Below are 12278 nucleotides of genomic sequence, written 5' to 3' on the forward strand. Positions count from 1 at the left end.
TACCTTAGCATCAAGGGGCAATAATGGCTATCCTCTTTTTGGCACTTGGCTTATAGTTACATTTCTAGTGAATGGTGTTGCCTCTTTAAGCAAATTAACTAAATAAATGTTTTCCAAATCATTGAGTGTACTGAGCCATAGATTCCCAACCTTTAGCTTGGAACAAACACCCTTTCTCACACGAGCAATGAAATAGGAAAGCAGGTGGTAAGAACACTTCCTTAGTCTTATCTCGAAGCCTATTCAAGGGATTGCCAAATTGCTTGAATTACAAAGGGGTTGTTTGAGTAGATATTGAGATTAGGTGATATATAATCATATATAGGGTCCACATATAGTGAATCTCCCGATATCCTTCTTACTAAAAGATTCATCATTAAAATAATTGTCAAATGGATCTAACCAAGAGAAAAAACATGTGAGGATGCTTAGGACTAACCTCGTTAGTGGGGATATCCCAATATCACATAGGACAACTAGAATGATGATTCATCATTTTAGCCTCATGCACGTACTATACCATTTGCACAATGGCACAATGGAGAGCTTTAGAGAACACCCATGTTACAACCAATCAAATGGAGGATTGGGTGCATTATGTGTTTACACACCCATGATTGGCTTGCAGCTTGCTATAGCCAAATGATGGTAGGTTGTCTAGGACGACGAATTCTCCTCACCCACATTGCTTATGCTTACAGAGATGCCGGGCATTGTAGATAGTGGGTGTAGTTAAAAACTTCCCAAAAAAAATTCTTTTCTATCCCTTTGTTCACATGTTCGGTGTGTCATGGCCTTCATATCTGTCCATGATGTGGGAGGCCTTGGCCTGTGTGAGGGGGGACATGAACCTCTAGTGGTGTGTAACAACCCTAATAAGGGACACTAGAAAATCATGAAGATGTCCCCCGGGTGAACAGACCCTAAGAAGGCAAATTCGTAGTGTGACCGTTAAGCCTATGACCCTCTCTAAAGAGCCTTCCTTGCCTTCTTATTCTCCTACTTCTGCTATTACAACAGCCATGGGGATTCGTTCTTCTTCGTCTTCTCCTTCTCCTTCTTCTTCTTATTCTCGCCCTGGTGCTTGTATGGAGAATGCGTGGACCGTCTCCATCGCTGCAAGCACGCCAGGGGTACATGCAAAGCTGCGTGTTTCTTCTGGACATCCAATCTCCCCATCGCGACGGAGGACGTTCTTCCTTTTCAAAAGGAAATCCAGTGACCATCAATCCGTTTCTCTTCCTTCTGCTGTTTCTTCCTCTTCGTCATTTCATTGCGATCTCTGCCTTCGCCTAAAGGCTCAGCGCATCCTCCTGCGGCTCAAGCTTGCAGCAGGCAAGTTCCGTGACATCAAGATTCACACTTTGTTTCGGTTCAGGAAGGCCGTGGTCCTTGAGGTGAAAGGAGAAAGTGCGGGCGTGCTGCCATTTCCGAGAACCACAACAACAGGAAAATCTTTGCAGCCGTCACATTCATCAAAAGATGCCGTTTCTCCGTTCGATTCAATGCCGAAGTTTATTAAGGTAAGATTATCTCAGTCTTCCGTTTCTCCATTGTATTTAATCTCAAAGTTTATTAAAGTATTTTCGGAGGAGACAGAAGTCAAAATTTTAGCAAGTCGCTCTCCATTCTATTTAATATCAAAGCTTATTAATGCAAGATTATCGCATTCCTCCAATTCTCCTTTCGATTTAATCTCAAAGCTTACTGAGGCAAGATTGCAGCATTTTTGGAGAAGACAAAAGGAAAGATTTCAGCAAGTCGTTTCCCCATTAGATTTAACCTCAAAGCTTATTAGGGCAAGATAATAGCAGTCTTGGATTTAACCTCAAAGCTTATTAAGGCAAGCTAGTAGCAGTCTTGGAGAAGACCAAAAGCAAGATTTTGACAAGTCAATGTCTGACTTAAACGATCACACCATTCATGGATTCTGTGCAGAGACCTTGGTCGATCAACGCCTGGAGACGGTCTTCTTCAGCTCCCCCCTGCTTGATGGAGAATAAAACAAAGGGGAGTTCTTTTGTCCGTAGTGCAGGAATAGCTGCTTGTTTGCTGTTTTTCATTCGACATATCACAGAAAGAGCTTCTCATTTGCCTGAATTTCTTTTCAATACAGGATCCTCCCTAGTAAGTTTTCTTATGCGGAAGAGTCTTTGCAATAGAGGATCGAATTCCAGTAGGTTATGGCAACGAGCTGCTTCCGCTTTGCAGGTACTTGATCTTTTTCAAGCTGCAAATAGAATGGCCAAATTGCTCTTTAAGTGTTGCTAAATTGATCTTTTTCAAGCTGCTTTCAGATTTTCGTGTCTGTTGTTCGGAGGATTCTTGCTTTCAACACATTGGGTACAACTGTCGTCTTTGCTGTAGCAATCGGTTTTATTATTCTGGTAAGTTGGTGACAAAGGCCATCCCTTTCCTTCGTTTAGCTAAGATCTATTCATCCTTTTGCACTATACACATCATTTAATATTCTCATTTTTGATTGAGCACCCAACATGATAGTGAACCTTGTTAATTCGTTTAGCTAAGATCTATTCATCTTTTTGCACTATACACATAATTTAATATTCTCATTTTTGATTGAGCACCTAACATGATAGTGAACCTTGTTAAATCAATCATAAAATAATTTAGCTACATGTAGCATGAAGAAATGACAATCTAATAGGTGGTAGGACTCTTGCAGTATACCTAATAAGATATTTAAGGTGTAAGGACTGTACCAGCGACCTGATCAACCCGATCAAGCACTGGGTCAAACCATACTCCTAAACCATCTATGGACCTGAGAGTCAAACCAGCCTTCTCACAATCATTCCTCTCTGCCACTCCACTACTATAGGACAGACAGGGATATCGGCTCCATGCCAAGACATGCATTAGAGGAGAATAGTGTTGCAGTAGAGCTATCACGGTTAGTTCAGAGGGTCAAGAGTCGATGTAGAAGACAGATCTGTCCATCAGCCAAACAGAACCAGCCATGCCACAGTGACCATCTCTGATCAGTCATCACTGTTGATTGGTCAGCATGATCACCATTGAAGAAGAATGAAACCATCTCATCTGAATGGCATAGAGATGGGGATACCAAAGACACTGGAAAGCAGCCACACCAAGTGAACTCGATGAAGCATGCTCGAAACTACCATCCTCCGAAGAAGTCCCTAGGAGCACCAGAGAGGTAGAGTATATCTGTGAAGCTTGGAATAGGCTCGAGTATAAGATCAAGAACTTGCAGCTGCGAACCAGAGAGCAAGCATCCTCCAAGCTAGTAAAGCAAGTCTCAGGAGATGAAGATTCGGACATGCGAGGAAATCTCAAGCCCATCAGATAGGAAAGTCATTATTGGTGATATGCTTGGGGTACTCCTAGGAGTAAGAGATACTTAGGGTACTCGTGGTTGATCAGCTTGAATAATCAAAAGGTCCAAGAGTTTAATAACACAGTTCACACACACAAGCAAAAGAAAAGTAAAGAGGAGGGTAGCAAGCGAGTGTAGTGAGGATTCACATCTACCAACACGAGATCAACCTTAAAGCTGAAAACATAAAAACACAAGTGTGGAACTAATCAGCTCATCAAAAACACAAGCTGAAAAGACAAAAAATCAACATGCAACAGTAGAGCAACCAAAAACACAAGTTTTCCCAATATTTGCAACTAGGAGAACAGGACACCCAGCTCTAAAATAAGGCCACTCAGCGAGGAATAGGGCATCCACAGGACACCCAGCTCTAAAATAAGGCCACTCAGCGAGGAATAGGGCATCCACAGCAGACAAGTCCTGGAGCAGCAATCCATCAGCATACAGGCTCCTGTTAGCAATAAAACAGTCTGCCCTAGCAATTGACAGACTGCCCAGTCGTAGACAAGGAGGCAGGAAGATCAAATGCAAAGTTGCACAGCTTGCGACAGTAACTGATGACACAGCAATTTCAGACCTATAATTATTTTGGGAACAGCAGCAGAAATCACCAAAACCAGCAAAATTGATCGTTTGATACCATGTGAGAATGAGCGATGGAAGGGGAAGAATCACATATGCTGAACACTGAGAAGAATGAAGTGAAAGAGAGAACACAAGCACTCAAACGGTGAAAGAATGGGCAATGGAATCCCTGATTCAATACATGAGATGTACCATGCACACCACATAGGTGAATGGCATGCGTGGTGACTGTTAGTCTCCCTCTCTCCAAGTGGATGTGAATTGTGATCCAATACAATAATAGTAGAGTATATAGGCTCTAGGATGAGATGGAGACAAATAAACCAGCCCTAAATGAGCCGCCCAATTGCTTTGCTTACAAAGGCGCCCAATAACAAGCCTAATTAATAGCCTGCCCTATAAATAAGGTGCCTAAGCCTAACAAATAGCCTAACATCCATGAATGTGTGCTGCTAAGAGAATCAATATGATTCACCTTGTCACCTCTGTTTGACATGCTGAATCTGTATGGTCTACATCCAACCAACTCAAACTCACCTTGAGAAGTTGATGCTAACATGGCAATGGAACCAGAGAAGCTTGGAGCAAACGATCTCAGAAAAAACAAGTATAAGTTTTGACATGAAATTCAATTCGGTCCCCAGAGAAGGCTGGGCATGGGCTGCAGACACCTCCAACCTAATGCTTCCACAAAAAGGGGCAGGCCTGAAACTGCAATGCTGCATTTGTCCAGGTATGGGCTGGCTAGAATGTAACTCAAACCTGCAAAAATGCAGCTATGGCTCTCTCGACCTGCAGTAACACAGCTATGGGTGCCCCCCATCCAGCCTATGAGCTGACTGACCTGGTGAACTTTATGGTCAGACCTCATCAGTTTGGTGTTTGGTGTCCACTTCATTCCACTTCAGTTTCCATCATGGTATCAGAGGCCACTAAAGTCTCAAACTGCAATAACACAGCTATGGCTGCCCACTTGGCCAACTTCATTCTCCCCTTGGTATGGTATCAGAGGCCACCACTAACGGTATTGCAGTCCAGACCTGCATTTCTCACAACAAAAGTTGTTAAAGCTGGTTGTGTTTGCTGATGTAGCAGCTGTCAGCCTTTCCTAAGCTCCATGGTTATCACGTAACTTTCAGGTTAATCCCTGCCTAAGCCAATAGTCAGGGTTTCAACATTTGTATCTACATGGCATCTATTGTAATGAACAATGACCCTTGCCCCTGACAAACAACATGCTATTAACTGTGTCTATACTTTTCAACCAAACACATGTAATGGATAAGTTAATAACTTCTGAATGATTGCTCTTCTTTATTCTTGGTTGATCTAACCCATGAATTATCCCTGCTGTAATGTTCCTGCCTTTATTACATGACGAGTAACATTTTAGTAGTTGCCCAGAGTTTACCTTCCAGCCGTCGCCATCCGTACTCTAACTTAAATGATCAATTTTTGTCCGGCTCTATAACCCTAGGTCTACCCCGCAAGGGAAGCGTCTTGCCATTACTCACGGAGGATTGATGTGAAGGTTCCTAATTGACCTAATGGTCACCTATCAATCAACTAGCTCATATCCAGAGATGTTCTTCGAGAGGCTTATTGTCCGGAAGGAGTGACTGCCATTAGCGACTGCCTACCCTTGGTTCATGGAGTACAACGCTTTTTTCTCGTAGTAGCAGACTAAGAATTTATGAAATCCATTGCAGTGCTCTGGTACAGCCGCCATACGTTTTCCCTAAGATAATTTACAGTTTGGGTTCTGAGATCAAACCCCAGGTAAGTCAGTGAATCGGCCTTTCCTAGAGTTTCTTCCTAGCGTTTGTTTTTGGGAAAATCTCTCGGCTAATCGAGACCACCTTGTCATAGGATTGTATTCGTCGAGAATCTATCCACCCACTTCCCTCTATGGAAGTTCTTAGTTATCTAATTACCGGTATTGCAGTCCAGACCTGCATTTCTCACAACAAAAGTTGTTAAAGCTGGTTGTGTTTGCTGATGTAGCAGCTGTCAGCCTTTCCTAAGCTCCATGGTTATCATGTAACTTTCAGGTTAATCCCTGCCTAAGCCAATAGTCAGGGTTTCAACATTTGTATCTACATGGCATCTATTGTAATGAACAATGACCCTTGCCCCTGACAAACAACATGCTATTAACTGTGTCTATACTTTTCAACCAAACACATGTAATGGATAAGTTAATAACTTCTGAATGATTGCTCTTCTTTATTCTTGGTTGATCTAACCCATGAATTATCCCTGCTGTAATGTTCCTGCCTTTATTACATGACGAGTAACATTTTAGTAGTTGCCCAGAGTTTACCTTCCAGCCGTCGCCATCCGTACTCTAACTTAAATGATCAATTTTTGTCCGGCTCTATAACCCTAGGTCTACCCCGCAAGGGAAGCGTCTTGCCATTACTCACGGAGGATTGATGTGAAGGTTCCTAATTGACCTAATGGTCACCTATCAATCAACTAGCTCATATCCAGAGATGTCCTTCGAGAGGCTTATTGTCCGGAAGGAGTGACTGCCATTAGCGACTGCCTACCCTTGGTTCATGGAGTACAACGCTTTTTTCTCGTAGTAGCAGACTAAGAATTTATGAAATCCATTGCAGTGCTCTGGTACAGCCGCCATACGTTTTCCCTAAGATAATTTACAGTTTGGGTTCTGAGATCAAACCCCAGGTAAGTCAGTGAATCGGCCTTTCCTAGAGTTTCTTCCTAGCGTTTGTTTTTGGGAAAATCTCTCGGCTAATCGAGACCACCTTGTCATAGGATTGTATTCGTCGAGAATCTATCCACCCACTTCCCTCTATGGAAGTTCTTAGTTATCTAATTACCTACCACATTATGTGAAACATATAAAAATAGCTTAATTAAAAAGAATCTTTTTATGCACATTCGTTCGTTTGCATAATTTACTCAGGAACATATAATTAGATTAAAACAAATTCATTGATTATGTTTCATAATGTGTGTTCTCCCATCCATACAGGAGAAAAATTACAATTTCACGTGTTGCCTCATCCGGTGCATTTACACGTCACTAAGATCAAATCCACCTATAGCTAGTATTTTTAGATATCCCAATTAGAACTTGGGTCATATAGGGGACCAAGTAGTTCTTAGGTGCGTAAAGGATTTACTAGTTAGAGCCCCCTTAATACCTTAACCACCTCCTACTTAATGCGATCCCTGTTGGGAGATCTCTCGCCATTAGAGTCGGTCCATGTTTCCGTGGCGGTAAAAACATCCCCTCTTGGTATGGGGATTTAGCACCTGTTCTTGGGGGAGATATAGGGCTCCTCAAATTATATCTCTTACAATACTTAATTCAATTAGGATCTAATCTAGAAAATCACAAATAAGATTGATGTTTTCAAGCAATTATGACTTCAAACACTCATGCAACTTTCAAGTGACGATTAATCTTGTAGCAATCGCTCTTTGAAATTCACATAGTGAGCTCTTTCCCTAGGGTATCTAGATTTTGTAGTCTCTAACCTCTCAATTTAAGGTTTATAATGATATTTTTGTAACCAAGTTTCTTGGCCTTAAGTCCGTTTCTGCAACGTAGAGATATTTTCGGTCTTAAAATCTTCTATATTAAACTATATCCTTGACTAATTTCTTCAGGGTTCGTTCTTAATAAATCAGTCTTGAAAAATTCCTCATAATTTCTTGAGTTTTAGAATTTCGTAGTTTTCCTAATAGTTTCTAGCCTATAAGATGTTCTAATAATTTACCAAGTGAATACTCTAAGATCATAGTATTTCTTAAGAGACTTATATAATTTTTATTGAATTTGGATAGAAATTTTTAGAAAAAACCTGTGGTATCGAAATTGGTAAAGGGTTATTATGTGCGCCCATGACTCCGTTAGTGACTCCTGTGCTCGCAACTCCGATTGTTGCTTCCACGTTAGTAGGGTCATTCGCTATTTCTGCTTTTGAATTCTTTTTTTTCGGGGCCATGATGGAAATATGATTCGTAGAAGAAGAAGAACACGGCAGTAATACTAGTTAGCAAGGGTGTAAGACCCTCGATGATGATGATGGGTATCGTGGGATTCAATGATGTAGGCCTCGTGGATGGTTCTTCTTACCTCGTGGAGAGCAATACTTCTCTTTCTCTAGTAGATGGAATAGGGATGAGAGTAGAGGTATGACTTCCAACCAGATTGATAGGATATGATAAAAGTTCTTTAGTGTCTTCTCTTGTCGGATTAGAGTAGAAGAGGATGAGAGACCTTCAGCGTATCCCCTTCCTTGGGTTAAATGGAATGATGCCTCTTCATCTCGCGGAATAGAGTCTCCTCCTTCTCGATCAGTGTCTCATCCTCGTCCAGATTGCTCTTGTTCCCCTTCCTGGTCATCCCTAAGCCCTCAATTTATAGTTTTGCAAGAGAGGGGGGGGGGGGGGGGGGTGTGCGGGGGGTAAAAGAGAGGATGCTTGATTTTTAATCATTTTTTTATGACAAAGAGAAAACACTTTTTTTTAGTGCTTTTGATGACATTATTAATGACGTTAGAGAGGGAGCTTCATTTTTGTAGCGTGAAGATAAAAATTTACGAATCTATGGGCGAGCACTGCATGGTGCATCGTCGGGTAGCTGCCACTTGAAGGCTTACGACCAAGGTGGCAACCAAGGCATAGACCTTGGCATCTTGGCCTTTGCATACTTGGCAGCGGGGTATGAAGGCTTCGTTGGTGTTGTTGGCTGTGCACGAGAAGCTTCCACTAGCTTTTAGGAAAATCTTTTTGGGAGGTTACTTATCCCGGCAGTGTCGTCTCGCAAGTGCACTTAATTGCCAAGTGATTATCCACTAGGCTAGTTCTTTTTGTTGTTTTATATTACAAGCACAGTTTTAATAAGCTAGTCTTGGGAGGGACTTCCAAGTCTTTCTTTTATGAATTGGCATATAATACCTCATTAATAATAATTATCTTCATAATGAGAGTTAGTTTCATAATTAGAGCTAGTTTTTTTAAAAAAAACTATGCAATGTAAATTAATTTTCTTTAGAATGTATACACACATTAAAATAAACTAAGTACTAGGGACATTGCCCCTGCTAAGGTAAGCTGGTAGTTAGTGCTTCAACATGTGTCTATAACTTGTGAATGATTACTTCTTTATTCTTCGATTTGTCTAATCCATGACTTATCCTGCCAAGGTAGTTGGAGCTTCAATATGTGCTTATGACTTGTGGATGGTCACCCATCAGGTCACCCATCATTTATCCTTGTCAAGGTAAGTTGGTAGTTGGAGCTTCAACATGGGCTTATATCTTGTGGATGATTACACAACTTTATTCCTTGATTGTAATGAAGCATTGGTTCTAATCAAAATTGACTGGTCATCATGACAACCAAAAGGCCACACTAGGTGAAGCCACCTTATCCCAAAAGTCCTCTTATGCCCATATAATGAGAACAGCCTACACCATTCAAGTGATTACCACTTACTGTGTGTGAAGCTAAGCTGTCTTTGATTGTTACAAAGAAAGCAACAAACAGTTCTCAATGTGACTAGCTATTTCACCTTTCCTAATGAACAAGGAACTATGCCAAGCTTACCAAACTGCCCTTCAAACCATGCTAAAATTTAGCCTTAAAGCATCCAATTAATGTGAATTAAACAAAACAATTCAGCATTGTGGCCTTACATGTTGTATGCTCTCTTTTTATTGCCTTTGTGGTGTCGCTTTTTGACTGAAATTTTGCATTTGGATGCTTTTCCAAAGAAAATGATTTTATTACATGTACACTGTTTCGTCTTGCAGGCAAATAGAGAGAGGTGGCATCAGCTATCACGGGAGAGGGAAGGGCGTACATTTCTTTTGCCAAGGTTGCTATTGAAGCTGCTAATGGTAGTAAAGCAGGTTGGCTTAGTTACAATGCGCCAGTTGTTCTGTAGGCATGCTGATTAACTCAATGTATCTGCGAAAGGGTACTGATTTGTCGTGATGCCAATTGGACTTGCAGCTTAAAAGATGTATGGCGTTTACTCCGATCAGGCATGCCATTATTTCCATTGTCTTGGTGGCTGTCATATACAACAGACTCTCGCAACTTGCGAAGGATTTCTCAACCAGTCACCTTTAGATACAAACTGGTTAGATAATGGCGGGTGCTAAATTGAGAAATATCAATCACTCTACTGGCAGAAATCTGCAACAAGTTTTCAGATCATACTGCAGTGCAGACACATGTCTACATCTTGAACGCGACTGCATCCAATCGGCTTGGTTTGGAATACAGCAAATATGCCATTGCCACTGGCACTGGCTTGAGGTGTATATCGGGATCCATATATCCTTGGTGCAGCCCCATCACCACTGTGGATCCTGAAGCTAGCAGCTCACTAGCTGCCCCGGGGTGTTCAAAGGAGTTCTCTGCCTCAACTTATAAGGAACGATCTCTTGGACACTACCATCAGATAGACTGAGAAGGAAGTGTGCTGTTGAGATCTCAGTTAATTGCTGTGTAATGGCTACGAGGGAATGGGGGGGGGGGGGCAGGGGCGCGCGCGGATGCAGAAAGGCCGGTCCAAATGTGCATTGCTGGGGATACCGAATGCAAGGAAGAGCATATGGTTGTCCGATGCGAGTAAAGTATGGCAGATGTGTCATGAGGATGATCCTGAGCCCGCGCACATGATCAACTGTGGTCATGTGCTGGGTCACCCAATGGTAATGGTACCTGGCTTGCTGATGGGCCATGGAATATGGAATATTCTGCAGCAGCATCCCAGTTAACTGGACTCTCCCCGATTACTGTGGGGAGAGGAGAGTCTGTGTTAACCCCTCTTACTATGGTAGCTAGCCATGTGCTGGGTCACCCAATGGTAATGGTACCTGGCTTGCTGATGGGCCATGGAATATGGAATATTCTGCAGCAGCATCCCAGTTAACTGGACTCTCCCCGATTACTGTGGGGAGAGGAGCGTCTGTGTTAACCCCTCTTACTATGGTAGCTAGCAATGAGTGGACACGTGGCACGTTTTTATTAGTTGCTTTTTACTAAAGCAGTTTCCAAGGAATCTACTCTCCGGTACCTGCACTCGTGTACAGGTTCATCATGTGCGCCAATTAAGTTTTTTCATTCACCATGCTAGGTTTAGGAAACCATGGCAACTCATCACCGCAGAAGGTCATGTGCGTAACCTACTGGTGCAGTTAGATTGTAAAGGGGAATCTCCTTTCCTACATACCATGTATACTTCTCTCATAATCTCATCGTGTACACTTCCATTCCATGAGACTTTTTTGAGGCTCCATACCATCTGGAGAGAGAAATTGCATCGCCGACGTACATAGTTGTTGTACCGGGGTTCAAGTTTATCCAAGTGCCTGGGTAAAACGAAACTTTTGAATGAGAGTTTCATTGCAAAAGAAAAATTAAGCAAGGCTCACCAAATTATGAGACAGTTTAGCACCAATTTAGAAAACCCTTTAATTATTGACCATCAAATTGATTAAAAGCGTTGCTCAAACATGTAAAACATTGTGTGGTTCTATCGAATGAAATTGACTTGTATTATTGAAAGGCATTAAAAATGCATTAATGTGTAGGTCTTATTTTGGGGTAATGCATGTCATGTTGACTAATATATAGAGCCTCACAAAAAAACTCTTCAAGTCCTAATCATATTACCTTGGGAACCTTCCATTTGTCATCCTTGGAATCTTGAGTAAAGCTAAAACCGGAACTTGACAAAATGGTTGGGTGGGATCTCTCTCTCTCTCTCTCTCTCTCTCTCTCTTTGCTTTTCATTTTAATTTATTTTTTTTCTTCTTGGTTTTCTCTCATTTTTTTCTCCTCACTTTTCTTCTCTCTTTTTCTCTCCCTTTTATTCTCCCTCTTCTCTTTTCCTCTTTTTTTCTCACTCTCTTTTGAATTTTATATTTTCTTTATTATTCTCTATTTATATTCTCTTTTCTTAATTTTTTCTCTTTTATCCTCTCCTTTTATTCTCTTTTATCCTCTCTCCTTTTATTCTCTTTGCCCTATTTTTTCTCTTATTTTTCTTAATTTTTTTTCTTCTCTCTATCTCCCTCTTTTGAAATTTATCCTCCTCTCCTCTTTTCCTTCCCCTCTCCAAAAAAATATATAAATTTAAAAAAACTTATTTTTTTTCTTTTTTTCATCTCTTTTCCTCTTTCTTCTCTCTCCATGTTTTTCTTCTCTCTCCTCTCTCTCTTCCCTCTTTCTTTTCTTTTCCTCTTATTTTTTTTCTTTACTCTTCATTCTATTTGAATTTTTTTCTTCTCTTTCTTTTAAATTTTATATTTCCTCTATGATTCTCTCTATGTTCCAA

The 12278-nt window shown here is 41.2% G+C and overlaps 1 protein-coding gene across 2 annotated transcripts; it reads left to right on the top strand.

The window, feature by feature from the left end:
- Nucleotides 1–978: 978 nt before the first annotated feature.
- On the top strand, nucleotides 979–11438 carry LOC148018988 (uncharacterized). Of its 2 annotated transcripts, XR_015695058.1 has the most exons (6): nucleotides 979–1523; nucleotides 1939–2211; nucleotides 2298–2387; nucleotides 9137–9209; nucleotides 9742–9840; nucleotides 9944–9981. XR_015695058.1 is itself a non-coding variant. In XM_087701502.1 (5 exons), the coding sequence occupies exons 1-5, from the start codon at nucleotides 1023–1025 to the stop codon at nucleotides 10061–10063; spliced, it is 1083 nt and encodes a 360-aa protein (XP_087557628.1). In that variant the 5' UTR covers nucleotides 980–1022; the 3' UTR covers nucleotides 10064–11438. The 2 variants fall into 2 exon arrangements, 1 of the variants encoding a protein (XP_087557628.1); XM_087701502.1 differs by lacking the exon at nucleotides 9137–9209 and having other exon boundaries at nucleotides 980–1523; nucleotides 9944–11438.
- Nucleotides 11439–12278: the final 840 nt, after the last annotated feature.

The sequence above is a fragment of the Lygodium microphyllum genome, chromosome 20, assembly GCF_053477565.2.
Source record: "Lygodium microphyllum isolate KBCC chromosome 20, Lygodium_microphyllum_v1.1.10, whole genome shotgun sequence".
NCBI lineage: Eukaryota > Viridiplantae > Streptophyta > Polypodiopsida > Schizaeales > Lygodiaceae > Lygodium > Lygodium microphyllum.